The 16,505-nt window shown below is 34.9% G+C and overlaps 1 protein-coding gene across 7 annotated transcripts; it reads left to right on the top strand.

Annotated features, from left to right (window-relative positions):
• Positions 1-1,166: 1,166 nt before the first annotated feature.
• On the top strand, positions 1,167-13,019 carry LOC136201282 (uncharacterized). Of its 7 annotated transcripts, none has more exons than XM_065991909.1 (16): positions 1,167-1,356; positions 2,088-2,174; positions 2,255-2,402; positions 2,642-2,769; positions 2,866-2,953; positions 3,339-3,490; positions 3,863-4,000; positions 4,070-4,177; positions 4,954-5,065; positions 7,179-7,325; positions 7,453-7,490; positions 7,575-7,667; positions 8,404-8,487; positions 11,153-11,293; positions 12,087-12,153; positions 12,692-12,831. In XM_065991909.1, exons 2-15 carry the CDS (start codon positions 2,103-2,105, stop codon positions 12,150-12,152), a joined length of 1,515 nt encoding a protein of 504 aa, XP_065847981.1. In that variant the 5' UTR covers positions 1,167-1,356; positions 2,088-2,102; the 3' UTR covers position 12,153; positions 12,692-12,831. The 7 variants fall into 7 exon arrangements, with proteins under 7 accessions (XP_065847981.1, XP_065847980.1, XP_065847979.1 ...); XM_065991908.1 differs by having other exon boundaries at positions 12,029-12,153; XM_065991907.1 differs by lacking the exon at positions 12,087-12,153 and having other exon boundaries at positions 2,091-2,174; positions 12,692-13,019.
• Positions 13,020-16,505: the final 3,486 nt, after the last annotated feature.

Below are 16,505 nucleotides of genomic sequence, written 5' to 3'. Positions count from 1 at the left end.
GTTATTGTAATTTCAGTCTAACGGAAAGACTTGCGTCAAAATTAATGAAAGCAACTTTAGCCAAATACCACTACTCAAATAAATACAAATACTTATTTTAGACTATCTAGTTTTGAATTAAAGATCAATTTAACCTATCAAGTCAACATACATGTTCCAGTTTAATTTAAATCGAAGTTTAAATATCAATTTAGCTTTGAAGTTAATAATATTTTATACCAAAACTTCGATTTGATTTGAGTTAAATTAAATCTAAACTTTTGTTTGAGAGTTAGAAGATTAACGGAGGTAAGAGTTAGAGAAGGTAATGAAATGGAAAAAGGAAGTTAATGGAATGTAAATGAGAATTAATGAAATTAAACTATTAAAAAGTTTACATTACTCTATTAATCCCCACCCCATTTTGGATGTTAGAGATATAGAGTTAATAGGAGTAAATTATTAATTATTAAAAAAATTAATTTAAAAATTAATTTTCCATTAAAATAAAAATTTTTGCTCCAAATTCGTTCTTAATCCCCTACAGTTGTCTGCTTCCCCCTTAGACCATCTCTAGTGGTGGTAATTTAGTAACTAACACATGTGTAGTAATAACCCACCACTAGAGTGGTTATAACTAAATTAAGTTTGTAACTTAGTTCGGTAACAAGCTTTTCTATCTCCCTAAAATCTAAACTTTTACAAATTTCAAGCCATGGAATGTGTCAGAGGCGTCAGATACTGTCTGAAGCTTTTAAAAAATTGTAAAATTATTTTTCGGTCCTTAAATAATTATAGTTTTAATATATATAATTAATTATTATTATTTTTTGACTATAAAAATTTAAAAGTAACAACCTCACTAATGGGTTGTTACTAAACTTTATCACTAACTCTCCAAAAACCACAAGGGTTGTAACCGACCATTGTGATGCTCTTATTAATCATATTGAACTAGACCTCGCCATGTGCCGATGAATCCGCCCGTCCGACCCATTTAGCCGAGCCTAGACACGTAAAATTAATGTCAAGCTTGGCCCAAGCCCGAATAAGTCCGCCTAGAAAATAGACGGGCTTGAGCTATATAGATACCCATCGGGCCCGACCCGGCCCGGCCCATATAAATTTAATTATTTAAATTAAATGTCTTATATATAAACTTAATTATCTAACTCTACGCCTCCCTCCTTCACAACAATCAGGATCACTCTCTCATCTCCTCACACAAATCCCGCCCCTCTCAACTCAATAACCGACCGCCGCCCCTCCTCAACATCCGACCACTGCCCCTCCTCAACAACCGACCGCCGCCCCTCAACCCCCTCTCAACCGACCGGCATATCGCTCCCCTCCCCTCAACCGCCGCGCGAGAAATCTGTGAGTGATTGCTTTCTATTTCGACCTGGACAGTAGTGTTAAAATGATGAATGGTATTTTAGATTCTGGTGTCACAGATTGTATCCCTCTCCTTCTGATATCTGTCAAACATCTTCTTTGCTCTGCAGAAATTAAAATATTAATTAAGTTTGTGGGTTAGGAATAGAATAAATAAAAAAAATGATGGATCCATGTAAAGAATAGTTTGTGAGTTGTGAATAAGTGTTAAAGTGATATGTGATAATTATAAATTGTTGAAAACGTCAAGACAAGAGATTTTAATCTCTTGTTCTTCTACTTGTTCAGATTATTGATATGATAATTATAAAGTGATATGATAATTATAAATTTTGATTAGATTTTTATTTTAATTGATTTTTTTTAATATAAATATGGGCTTGGACGGGCGGGCGGGTTTGGGATTTCTTTTTTAGGTCCGAGCCTGCCCGAGCCCGACTATATTTGTGTGGGCTTGGGCTTGTCAGATTTGATCACAAGCCCCACAGGCCCGGCCCATGCCGAGGTCTATATTGAACTGAAGTCCCCCGCCCCCTGCCCAAATTCCAATCCACCACCATTTCCCTGTTCATTACTTCTCACATAACACCAGTCCTCATTGTGTACCTATTCTTCCTAATTCTAGACACAACAAAAGGATTTCCAATTAGGTGAAAGGCTTTCTTTGCTTATAAATTTAGGTTAAAATTCATCTCCTTGCCTCTCACACGCAGCAGCAAACAACCGAAATGGTGAAGACTGAGAACGGCATCAAATATACAGTCCATCTCGTCACCACTCAGTTTGGCAATCTAGTCGCTGTGAGTTTCTCTTTATACTAGTGCAGCATTCATTGATACTAGTATATGACTATATGTTCTAATAATTTTCTATTTAACAGAAAGTCTGTGAATATCTCCTCCGCAAAGGATCTCTTACCCTCCCAAACATTGTTCGTTACACCGAGCTCTCTCAAACGCAAGTTAAAAACAGTCTACTTGTCTTAATCCAGCACAACTGTGTTCAAGCTTTCCGCCTGGAAGAATCAGGTTCTCTTTTTGTTTTCTTTAGTTTGATCAAGAGCTATTGGTCTTTGTTGAATTCCCAAAACATTGCAAACCTAGGGGATTACCCAAATTATTTTTTCTGGTTGCTAAAATTTTAGGGTTGGGATTTGGATTAAATCTCAAGGAGTGATGTTACTTCCATTGTATTGTTTTTCAACTCTTCATTGTTGGATGATTGTACTTAGGTCATATAGCCTATCTTTGAATGATATTATTTGTAGGCGGTGGTTTTCAAGCTACACCAAAGCAAACTACTCAGTACGTCGCCTTGTTTGATAACATACTTCATCGTCTGAGGTTCCCAAAATTCCTGACGATTATTACTCAAGAATTTGAATCTGATAAATTGGTCAGTTGTTTTAGTATCTGTTTGAAGCATAGTAACTTTTTTTTTTTGAATCGACTATAGTTGGAATAATCACTTTTGGTTCTTTGGTTTTTGAAGTGTGTACAAATTGTTGAGGGTTTGCTTCAACATGGTAGGCTTTCATTGAAGCAGATAGTTGATAGAGCTAACTCAAATCACAAGGAAGGCAAGTATCTTGTAAAATGTTTCCATGTTTTGTATTATGTATCAGGTGTGTTTGCATAGTCTCTTAACCATGTTTGGTCTGCTTCCAAAGACTATAGTATACATAAAATTGTTGTCCTCTTCATACATATGTAATTTCTTTTGCTGTGGCCATTTAATAGAAAGGGGTAAATAATTGTAATGGACTCTTCCCTGCTATTGACCTTTCCAGAATATGTTTATAATTTGCTTGTTTCTTAGTAAGGAATACTTTGTGTCCTAGAATGATTCAAACCAACTGAGATTTCCGGATTGAAAATGAGCTGCATATAATTATAGTGGCTTCTTTGAACTGTGAAGGGTTTGTGTTAATTAAGATATTGATATATATATCAAAGCTTTTGCAGGAAATAGTATTGGTCTCGATACTGTACAAGAAAAACTTGGTAGGCTTTTGAGGGACCATTTTGTTGAACGTTGTCCAGACCCTGAACCTTTTGTTGCTCCGCCAACTGAAGAAGAAACTGCAGCAAAGAAGAGAGGTGCTAAGTCTGCTAAGGTTATTGCTTGTTTGCATAAAATCCTTTTGTAGGTTCTCCCTTAATAAATGACATGATATGTTCCAAATAAATAAATAAATAAATTTCAAGGCTTTATTATATCTGGCAATCCTTGAAAATTAGGAAAATGAGATTGCTTTTAGGTTCTGTTAGGTTTTCTTTCAAGTTGCTAAATCAGAAGAGGCTTGAGTTAGTTAGGAACTACTACACAGCTATTGATATATCAACGTTATCAAATAGGTTATCAAGAACTGTTACTAGCCAAACTTGTGTCATGTACTTTCTGAACTTCGTAGTCTAGAGATATTTATCATTTTCCCTGATTAGCCATCATTGTTTTTCTTTTCCTCTTTTTCAATTGATGCATGCAGATAGTTGTCGAATCACAAACTCTAGAAGACCGTGTGCTGGCAGCTGCAGTGCCCATGGATTCAAAAAGATTTCTGCCTATTGAACAGAGTGGTGGAGAAAATGACCAGGATTCCCTTGAAAAGCACGCTGGAGACAAGGTTGTATATGAATAATTTTCGATTTATGAAATATGCTTATATGCTGATATTTTGTTATCATTATTAAAGCGGAAGCTTGATGCTTCAGAACCTGATATAAATAGTGAGGTTGCAGAAGATCAATGTGTTCTTTGGCGTGCAAATTTTGAAGAATTTATTCGTCGGCTTAGACATAAGGTTGGTTAAGACTTATAATTTTCTCTCTTTTTTACTTGTATATGCAAGCTAATGAAAAAATTAAATTGTGAGCTTAATAAAGAATGTTTGAAAATTAGATTTAGAATTGTAATGGTTCTATTGCTGATATGTCAAAAATAACCAAGGTCCTTAAGTGGAAGATTTGTTGGTTGCTGCCTCTTTTTGGGCTTTCAAATAGGGCTATATCTTTTTATTCATTGTTCAACTCTTTATATAGCTTCTCTTTTGAAGAAGTTTGATTGAATGAGGAAACAGACACAAGATGGCTTTTGGAAGTCAAAGAAGCATCCAAATGATGCACGCAAAACTAGTTTCCTTCTCATTCACTAGGATTACTCATAGAAATTACAATGTATCTTGAAAGTTCGTCTTCTTATTAAAACAAACTCAAGATTGGAACTTTGCCCAAAATTTTGGAGGAAAGGGTTAGTGAGTCTATGAGTGTAATAAAATGCTCTGATTACTTAGTGTATACTTTATATTCTTTTTATTTGAAATATATATATACATACAGGTAGAGGGCGAGCCTTGGCGCAACGGTAAACGTTGTTGTCGTGTGACCAAGAGGTCACGGGTTCGAGTCTTAGGAGCGGCCTCTTGCCAAATAAATTGGCAGGGGAAGGCTTGCCCCCCAGTACACCCTTGTGGTGGGACCCCTCCCCGGACCCTCGCTCAGCGGGGACGCGTAGTGCGACCGGGCCGCCCTTTTTATATATATACATACAGGTTATGTTTATTGTCCTTTTACATGTTAGGCTTGCGTTGAGCATGTGAGAGCACGTCTGGATGATGGAGCTGCCATTGTCATAAGTTCAATGCTAGGAGCATCTAGAACTGAAGAAAAAAAAGTGAAAATAGCAAGTTCAGGTGAACGTTACTTAAATGGTTGTATTAATGCATTATGGATGCTAGATCTATTTTTTTTGTATGATATAGTCAAAAAAATAATATTAATATAAACCAATTGATTCCCAAGTCTAGCTTTGAGAATGAGAAGAATAAAGGTTAGAGCAATTGAGTTTATGTACTGATGCAAAAGAATTATGTCTCTTTCGACTGAATAACTTGTGCCGTGGACGAGGCACAAACTAGAAATTTGTGAGTCCAGTGTTTTCCACTCATATGGCGGTTTGGTCAAAGTACAGCTGAAGCTTAACCAGTATGAGCATTGTAAACGAAGCTTAACTCACCCTGAAAGTTAACTCAAAGGCAGAAGATTGCCTCACATATGTACGGAGTCATATAGTCCCTAATTAAGCAATGCGATATCTAATACACCCCCTCATGCCCAAATCATTTGGAGCATGAAACAAATATCAAAAGGTGGCCCAACATTGTAAACAAAGGCCTAACTCACCCTAAAAGCTACCTCAAAGGGAGAGGATTGCCTTACACATATAAGGAGCGATATAGCTCCCTAATTAAGCAATGTGGGATATCTAACAGGCATGAAATATATACATACCTTTAATTAATAGAGTGGCCTTCAATTAGATATAGTGGATGTGTCTTTTCTAGATAAATATTTGCTTGTTAAGTACAAAGGTAAGTACATGGTGGTGAGTCAAAATGTTTTTCATTATTTACTTCGTTTTTGTCCTATGTATGTCTAAACTCTTTGTTGCTGTTTGAATATTCTTTTTGTTCATATTTACTTGAGATTTTTTATGATCTACACTTTGGTTATTGTTATTCTACAATTATCAAATTTTCATGTCTACCTAGGTTGTTGTTTGGTTAGATACAAAAAGACTAAAATGTAATTGAAATATGAGATTGACATGAACTGCAACTCATTTACTTTTCATGTGCAATTCTCATTTACTCTTAATATTTTTCACCCTTCAAAGCAATTTGTTTTTGACTTGTGAAATATGAGGAAATCTTTTCTGTTGGATATTCTCTCTCTTGTCACAATCTAACTTGAGAAATCCCAACTTTGTAGAGTATCTTCTATGATGACCATCAAACGCACCCAGGCTGTCACCAAAATTTCATGCTCTCTCCTTTTTATGTGTTTTTAATCCTAAAATCATCAATATTTACTCAAAATCCATCCGATATCTTACAATCCTTACTAGCATAAAGAGCCGCAATCTAAGAGTACCAAAGCTTTAAGTAATTGCTTCCCTAGTTGAAGAAGAGGGTGCATGGGCACTTATAATAAGCCTGGCTACTTCAGTCTCATTGCACCAAAAAGCAATCAAGGTTGCTAAATTGGTATTAATGGATGAAAGAGAGAAAAAGAAAGTTTTGAGGGTCAACAATGTTATTTGTGTTGATAGGAATTGGAGTGTGTAGATGTGGCTAACTTTTTCTTTCTATGTACATGTGCATGTATGTTTGTCAATTTGTGTGTCTGAGACAGAGAAGAGAGGAAGAAACTTCCTTTGCAAACCACTTGTGTTGCTTTGGAAGGATGCTCCTTATGTTTTCACTTGACTGAGGGATGCCGTTAGTTGGTTCACCTATTTGCTCTTATTAAAAAAAAAGATTCTAACATGAGTTTTTCACAAATTGTATTGTTACTATGAGATAAATCTGGTAGTAAGACGATAATAATTCAGTTGCACAAAGGGAAATATTAAAAAAGAAACTTAGGAATTCTTGCATCTTAAATATTGCAAAACAAAGGAAAAGATAAATGCGGGCTACTATTGCTATTCCATCTCACAAAATGGGATACCTCAGCGTTTGCCTGAGTTGAAAGCCTTCAAGTCGACAGATGTTTAACAACTGTCTGTCTAGCTGAGGGATGAAGTGTTGCAGCTTTTTGTCAACATTAGTTTGGGAACAAGAGTGCTAACTACGAAAGTCTATGGCATAGATTATGCCATACCTAAGGGGGTTTAATAATTATCTATCTTTTAGTCTAAGGAGCAATTGAAAAAAATGAGAGAAACATAACAGAAACCATTTTGACTTTTCATGCAATTCTGAATTCTTTTTCTTATATTGCTAACAACAATTGGTTTTGCAGTTCCATTGTCGATCAGCTCTATTTATGATGAAGTAATTAAAAGTGAAAAAGGCCGTAACCTGACATTCGATCATATTAGAGCTGCCCTCCTTGAGTTGGGTTCTCCTCCACCATTTGTAATGGTGATTGATGATTCCTATAGCATAGGTACCATTTTTCATTTTAAATTTTCAGTTCTGTTCTGCTTGAAATAAAAACCATAGAACTCCATCTCATTTTTTTTGGCTTATTAATATATTTGGATTTTCTAGTCACAGTATCTTTTCTTGTGCAGATTTTAAACATATTATTGAAGAAGCCCAGAGAAATGAGGTGTGTTTGATTTATTCTTTCAACTTTGAAAATTCGGTGTTCAGGTCACCAGAGTAATATCTTATTACATTTCCTATGCTGCAGGTTGAGTCGCTCGTGTTAAAAAGATATGGGAGAGATGCTTATAGAATGTTCAGGTTGCTGTCAAAGGCTGGTCGCTTACTTGAGACTGATAAGGTAATGAGTTTTTACTTTTGATCTATGAATTTGATTTGGTCTACAGCTTTATTATACTAAAACAAAAATTTAAAATTTCCATTAAATCATAGTTTTTACCATTTTTGTTAGTTTTCTTTAATGAAATCATATATAAGATTTATTTCTATACTGAATCAAATATGAACTTAGTGCAAAAGTTCAATGGATCACTCAATTAGCAGTTCCCAAACTTCTAAATAAAAAATTTATATGTTTTATGTTACTTGAAAAGTAATCCTCTGTCTCATATTTTTACTCAGATTAACTAAAGTTAGTTAACATTGGATGATTTAACACTTTGAATTAAATCCTATTTACCAAAATAGGTTTCAACTAACATTGTAAGGTTTAAAACAATAAATATGGAGTGAAAGTTAATTAATATGCATAAAGAAGATTTACCAAACGAGGTAATAATTGAACATTCAAATTTTTTGATGTCTTGTATATTTCACTTGTACTCAGTATCTTATGATAAGTATTAATTCTAAACTAAGACAGTTGAGAAAAATTCTTTGTAATACGTGATTGTGCACAAAAAGTAAAACTTTGGCGCAGCAAAATCACATTTCATTCTAGGTGCTCTATTTAGTTTGCCTGTTATTGATTTTTCCCCTGGTATTGCGTTTACTTTCTCTGTGTGTCTTCATTTAGGCTAGTTTGCCAGTTGCTTTGACCATATAATTATTCTACTTCTCTTATCTTCTATCCTCAGATTTCAGATACAGTATTTGTTGAGAAGAAGGAAACAACTAAAATTCTTTACAAGTTATGGCAGGACGACTACTTGCAAATGGAGGTAAAAAACTCTTTATGTTTCTGTGCTATGGGATGCTGCGTGTATGTACATGTTGATGGTATTGATTTTGATGATCAGATATTCTTATTTCTTTTTAATTGAACTCAATTATCATTAAATACATTTTTGAATTTTGCCACTGCTTTGTGATTTCGAGCCTGGATATGGTGGCAAATTTGTTTTGGAATCGAAAGACCATGATTGAAGTTCGGAAAATGCCCATTCTGTTAAGAAATAGTGAGGAGGCCGCCTGTTATAGACCCAAGAAATTGAAATAAGGCTGTTATTTATTCAACTTTAATTTGTGCGTGTGTGCCTGGATTTATTTTGGTATGTTTTAGTTTTAAGCCCTGCTGTAAAAAAAAAAATACAGAGATATGAGGTTCTCTCTAATGATCCTCATCTATTAGCAACATAGGTTCCAAAGGAAGAAAACCAAAAAGAATAGACTCAGATTTAGATTGGAGTCTAGTAAATAAGCGACCCATAACTCAATCTCAGACTTCGGGCCATAACAACTTGGTATCAGAGCCTAACATTATGGGTGATCTTCATGGATTACAGCAACAGTTGGAGGCTTTCATGGCTACGTATCGGGAGGATAAGGCTAGGGATCACGCAGAGCAGGAGGCAACAAAGCAAGAATTGACTTGTCAAATGAATGATTTGGCAAGCGAAACTTCCTCTTCTCGCACAGACTGAAATACAGTGGGTCCATGATATTCCTCGGATCGAATTTCCTGAATTTGATGGCAGTTGTGGCCCTCTTCCTTGGTTAAGTCTATGTGATTATTTTTTTTTCGTCATCAACATATTCCGGAGGAAGAAAAAATACTGATGGTGGCATCTCATCTAGATGGAGATGCGCAACTATGGTTTTTGAAATTGGATAGAGATAAGCCTGATTTGACGTGGGATGAGTTTAGAACCGTTTATCATTCACGGTTTGGGTGGTTTCACATGGCACAAACTTGGGAGAATTATCTATATTACCTCAAACTGGTTCAGTTGAGGCCTATCAACGCATGTTTGAGCACTTATCTGCCTGTTGCATAGAGTTATCGCCAGCCAGGAAATTGAAATCTTTCTTAGTGGGTTACAAGACTATATTGTAGTGGAGGTAGAAATGCATCAACCAAATACCCTTCAGCAATGAATTTTGCTCGATTTTATGAACAGTGGAAACATTGGCAGCCTCAGCTTGAAGTGTCAGGTTCTGATTCTCGGCTGAAGAACAACGTGACTTTTCCTAAACAACAATCCATCAAGAAACTTTCTAGGGCAGAGATGGAGGAGCGTCAGGCTAAGAACTTGTGTTTTAATTGTGATGAACAATTCTCTCTGGGACATAGTTGTAAAAAGCTATATTGGATTGAAGGAATAGAAGAGTCTGATGATTGGATACGACGGTTGAGGACTTTGATCCTAAGGTTTCCATCCATGCGATTACTTAATTATCAAACTATGCAACTTACGGGTTCTAATCCATTGGGAAGGTCTTTCTCCAGCTGATGCTTCTTGGGAAGATTTTGTTCATATGCAGGAACAGTACCCTTCATTTTTGCTTGCAGACAAGCTACATACCTAGGAGGGGAGTAATGTTATAGACCCAAGAAATTGAAAAAGGCGGTTATTTATTTAACTTTAACTTGTGTGTGTGGCGTGGATTTATTTTGGTGTGTTTTAGTTTTAAGCCCTGCTATAACTTTAGTTAGTTATTTGACAGTTTCTTTTGACGTGCAGTTGTACTTTTATCTAATGAAGTTTGAAGGGACAACTGTTAAGTTTCTTTTCACAAAAAAATAAAAATAAAAGTACAGAGATCTGAGGTTGTTTCTAATGATCCTCATCTATTAGTAACATAGGTTCCAAAGAGAGAAAACCAAAGAAGAATAGACCCGATTTAGATTGGAGTCTAGTAAACAATCGACCCATAACTCGATCTCAGACTTCGGGCCATAACACGGCCTTGACCAGACTCCTTCATCTAGCCTGTAAAAAGTGGGGAGTCTCATTCTCTGGGGAGGGACTTTTCCTCTCTTCTGTGGGTCTATTAATCTGAATCATGAGAACTATGAAATATGGAGAGAGTTGCGTGTAGTGTTCTCTCCGAGTGATGAAACATTAAAGCTTAACTGAAATGTTTGTAACATCTAAATATTTTTGACAAATGCCATAAAACTGAAGTGTGAAGCCACATTCTCTAGAGGTTTGAACTTGGTTTTTTAGATGTTGTAATGACATGCAATAGTGTAAGCATATTACTTCTTTGTGCTTGTGATGAATAATGTTAACCAACTATTGTGCTGTGACTTGACTATCATATGTCTATCCATTCTTCAAAAAAAAAAAAGTACTTCAGCACATAACTTCCCAGCGTAAAAAATGTCGGAAATTCATTGTTATGTGCTTGCCTTCCAGTGATTTCTATTTTATACTTTGATTTATGCTAGGAGGTTAATTTTTTTTTTTCTAAATCTTAACACTCCAAATGGGAGTGTTAAGAAGGATTAAACACTTACCCATCAAAACCTTTCCCTTACCTCCATTTAATAACCCTCCCTGCACCTCATCCAAACAAAGCCTAAGTAGCTTCTCAGAGGTCATTGGTTACGATTTTGATTTATTTATTTATTATTATTATTATTTTTTTATCGTTTTGCAGAAGCTAGTTGTGGGGACTGCAACATTCTTGTTGTGGAAGGTAAAACAGCATGTGCTTTGGGAACATGTTCTGGATGAGATGTTTCATGCTGCGTTGAATTTGAGTCTTCGAGTGTCTTATGAGCTGGAACAGCGAAAGGAGGTTCGGACAACTACTTTTCTTTGATGCCATTTCCTTTTGATTTTGCTTCTCAAGTGCCAACTCTGGGCAGTGTATATATATGTTTTGGTCCTTTTTTGTTCTATTCGTGTCTTCCTTGTATTTTGTGAGTGGGGACTTGTAAGTTCTAGTCAATAGAATTAAACTCTAGTCTATTATGCTTTAGAATACTCTGCATCTTAGGAAACTGTAATCAGGATTCAGCTCTATTTTGAGCCGAATCTATCGGGCGAATCTAAATTATAACAGAATCTATTATAACAGAATCTTCGCGATTTGAATTGCACGATTCGATTCAGCTCTATTTCGAGCCGGATCTATAGTACGAATCTAAATTATAAGAAAATCGGATGTGAATCGTTGGAATCGGTGGTGAATCGGCCGAGTCCACCGATTCAGGAAATATACTAAAAAATCATGATAATAACAACTGCAGCAGATTCCAAATTGTAGTTTAGGAAAACTAGAAGTCTCTAACGAAGGGAGGAAATAAATTAGTGGAAAAGAACCAATCAGAAATTAAAAAAAATAAGAAATAAAATTAATTATAATTAATCCTTTAACAAAGTATGCGAGTCTCATCTCATCCCATTCAGAAAGCGCCTATGGCACTTTGCTTTGTAGTGGTGCAACACCAGTTAATCAGAAGTAAATTATCTTCATCACTGTTCATCAAAAACTTCAGCAGTACTAACCGTTAAACTCACTCTCATCTAGTCCAATTGTTATTTATCAAGTTATCAACTCAAGCTAGTTCCGTTCCATTATTATGAAGTTGACGACAAGGCAAGAAACCAGATCAGAAACTCAGACTCTCCATCTCCACTCAATTATTAAATAGAGTTAAGTACTTGGATGATATGATTTCTTTTTTTAAAATTGCATTTCTAGATTAATATTTGATGATATTATAAGTTCAACATGGTCAATATTTTATTTTGTAAAATTATGAATTTGAACCAAATCTTACGATTCGATTCACGAGGCACGATTCACAAAATGAGGATTTTGATTCACGAATCGAATCTCGATTTGACAACTATGAACAGTGAAATGCATTGATATGATATAATTAGATTCTCCGAAGCAAGACAAAATGCGTTTGGGTTGTAGAATTTGAATCTTAAGATGAATGAGGCATGTGCATTGCATTCGATGACTGAAACTTATTGAGGCAATAATTGCCTCTATTGACGGGATAATGTGGTTTGTTTTGGCGAAAATTTTCTTCTCAGTAACTAGAATTTCATCTGAATTGCGGATATTCTTTTTGAATTTTCCAAGCTTGATTTTGAGTTGGAATGATATTATTGTTTTTTTGGGTATCTTAATCTTAATCTTAATGTAAGATATTAATGAAGTTGTATCAACTTGTTTCAGATTCTAAATCTTCCAGCTGATAGACGGGAGGGGACGATGAAAGATAAATATGAGAACCTTAAAAAAATGAGATTTCTGATGGAATCGTCGTTGATGAAACTTGATGATGCCATTATGCTTTTCCATCACTTCTAATCTGCCGTATGTTCGAGCTAATTATTTTATCCATCTTAGTAATTATTTTCTTTTTTTTCTTGATTTGGTGTAAGGTAGGCAGGTTTTTATAAAGGTCTTTTCCACCTCAACTATTGGCTGCTTCTTCTACTAAGTTGTCTTTTCTACTTCATTTTGGTATGACTATAAAATTTCCTTCCAACATGTTAAACTAGTCTAGTGTCCTTAATGTTTGTATACTTTATTTATTTGTTTTTTAGCGAATAAGCTTGCATGTCTAAATGTGAAATTTTAAAATGGGTGATGTTATTGGTTGTAAATTATAAATCAGTTTCCTAATGTTATAGTATGTACGTATATGGCTAGCTGTACTAGAAAATTTATAATAGAAGAGTATAATAGAGAACAATTCGAGGAGTAATGTCATGAATTAGTCATATGTTCCAACATAAATGCATATACTTCTTTTGAATTAATATATGGTTTTTGTAAAAAGTAAAATAAAGTACATTGTTCTTTTTAATTCTTTACTTTATTTTGTTTTCTACTAATAAAGTATTTATAATATTTCTTACCATACTTTTTTATTTGGAAATTTTGGTTATCAAGCTTTATTTATTGAGACTAATTTTGTTAATTAGTTTTGTTCGAATTGTTGGTTACTCTTGCTTGGATGTATTTGGATTTTTAATCAAATGGCAAATGAGTTTGTCAGAACAATTTATTACATCCATACTGAAGAGTAAAATCATGCAAAGTTTAAACTTTTTGGTGTAGGATCCCTATAAAGACCTTCTCGAATCAAATTTGATAGTTGAATGTATACAGAGTTGTTGATGTCATGGCCTCCAATTGTAGAAGCAAAGGCATGTTGAATGGGTTCGTAACCCAATGACCTAAAACGTTCTTAAATCTCATGCGACATGCTAATGATTTTGTTAAATGGGATGGCATCACCTCAATCCTTTGCTGAAAGGCAGGTTGGGTCTCTTCAACACCTTAAAAGGATCTAGAAACGATGGAGGTATGGATTGAAGGAGACCACGAGAGCAAGTGGAGCTTTCGGCTCATAAGAGATGGGGGTGTTCACATTCGTTTGTAATTCTCATCCTGCTCGTAGGATACGGGGAGGAGAGGTGCTGGTTGGTGAGCCTCACCCCCTTTGTCTTAATGTTGAGGATGTCCGTATTTGTGTCATTTTGGCGGATTATGTTATTCGTGGGAGGAGGTAGGGGCAGCATATGTCGCTGTCAGATGTGGATGGGAATGGGCCGTTGTATGTTTGTATCACTTGTAGACTAGTCATAATACGGATGAGTGCCGCGACTGGAGGGATATGTAGCAGTTGATAATTGATTGTGGTGAGATTTCAAACCTCGAACCCCGATGATGCCTAGTGATCTCTGCCTTATGCTTTTATTTGTAGCTCAGGTTTATCCTATGCTTGTAACTTGATGCGTTTTTCTAATGTATCTTGTTTTATCGGTTGGTGCATTATTTTTTTTGTTGGAATTTCCTTTGCCTACACCTTTCTCTGTGCAGACTTCGTATTTTGTATCGACCGTTTATATCGGTGCATCCAATTGGAGTTGGTGCCTCGTGCATGCTTAAAGGCAAGGTTTATACGTTTGTTGGAGTTCCCCTTCGAATGTCATGATTAGACGTGAGGCGTATCATATGCTTTTGGACTAGATGGACGGGGGCCATAAGTTATATTACACAATTAGTATTAATCTCTAGTTTCTTCCGCATGGCCCACATCTTTAATCTTGTCACATTCCTTTTCATTCACATTCTGCTGTTTTTTTTTTTACTTAAGACTCTCTGAAATGACGTCACATTACCGCCTTCTATCACAACATATCAACAACTGTACAACCCCAGATAAAAACACATGCGAGAGAGGGACATATAAGAGAAAACATGAAGAGAGAATGGAGAGATAAATTGAATTGTTTAATATATTTTTTTTTTGACAAAATATGTCAATTCTACTGTTAAGAACGTTTCCGTTTATTTTCGCTACATTGAAATAATCGAGTATGTCTTATATTCTTTGTTCTAATTTTTTTTCTCATCTCTTCAATTCAACAACGTTTTTATGCCTTTTTATTATCCGATGTCACATGGCTCATGTCTTTAATGTTATCTCCTTCCTTTTCATTCATGTCGCTAACGTTTTTTGCATTACCTAAGAGTAGAGCCAAGCCGAGATTGAGCATGGGTAAGCTTGATATTGGCTTATTAATATTTCAAGTGGGTCACCTTAAGTCAAGGTTTGACCAAATTTGACAAAATCGAGCTTTAACCAGATTTATCATATATGTATAGAATAAGTATCGTATGAGATAAAAAGTCATATAACATACTCTATATGAGTTTAAAATGTTTTAAAAAAAACAATCGCATGTCAATGATTGAGATCTAAAAATAGTAGATTCTATTCATGGTAAGAGAACATAAACTCACAAATCGTAGATGACTTTGTTGTCGTTGTGGTTGTGTCACTGTTCGAAACGAAGGTCGCCTGTACCGTCTAGGTTCTGCTTAAGCACTCGAAATTAAGAATCCGTTCCGATTTTCTCCAATTAGTTCCTCTAGGTGTTTTACTGACTCCTATGCGATTTTTAGCCGCTTAACCTCCGCCTAGGCCACCTCGACGCCGCCTAGGTACCAATGAACAAAAGCATTTTTTTTTGTGAATTTATTTTTTTGGTTTATTATAATTCACTTTTAAGTTGTTTCAATGACATTGTTGTTCAAATGTTGATGTTTGCACAATTTCAAAGATATATGTTACGTATATATATGTTTTTCTATATTAAATACTTTTTGTATTATTATTTTTAGATAATGTAATACATATTTTAATTAAATTTATATAACAAATTGTTGATTAACAAATAAAATATACAAAAATATAAATCCGATTGATCCCTGATTAATCCCTAAGACCCTATCCGTCCGATTAGTGCCTAGCGTTTTCTATAACATTGGGTTGCATATAAACGATAACGGCTAGTGCTACTGGTTTGTATGGAACTATCGCTGCAATTATGTTGGAGATTCAGAATGTATTTTGTTCTTTCTCAAAATCTAATTTTCTAGTTAAAAGCCTAAAGGCTAAAGCTTTTTTATTTTTATTTTTATTTTATGACGGTTCAAATTTTGTGTGAATTGTGATGAAAAACTAATAACAATTAATAAAATAAAAATAATAAAATATATTATATATACTTAAAAACTAATAATATACTTATGATAATTAAAAAATAATCGAGTTTATTCACGAGCTTTGAAGTCGAACCTAATGAAACTCACACGCATACTCGTTAGTGCTTGAACCAATGCCAAATTCGCGTAGAACCTTATCGAGCTGAGTTTGAATAGTTTGTGAACTATTCTAGCTCATTGACGCCCACACCTAAGAGTGTTACTGAAATGCGGTCGCATTATATTCTTCTATTACAACTTGTGGAAATTTTAAATGCTTCTTTCATTTTATATGTACTCCCCTTTAGTGTAAAATGATATTACTGTCTACCATCACAACATATGAAATATTTCTACATTATTTCTTGTAAATATTTTTTTTCCGAAGCATATCGAAAGTAGCTAACTAGTTTTTTTATTTGAAAAGAAGTAGCTAGCTAATGATTATCTTTCAAGATGTGAAATTAATGAATTTTTCTTATCATTC

The sequence above is a fragment of the Euphorbia lathyris genome, chromosome 7 (assembly GCF_963576675.1).
Source record: "Euphorbia lathyris chromosome 7, ddEupLath1.1, whole genome shotgun sequence".
In the NCBI taxonomy this organism is placed as follows: Eukaryota; Viridiplantae; Streptophyta; class Magnoliopsida; order Malpighiales; family Euphorbiaceae; genus Euphorbia; species Euphorbia lathyris.
Note: the sequence above shows the minus strand (reverse complement) of the source record. Positions and strands in the feature narration are given on the sequence as shown.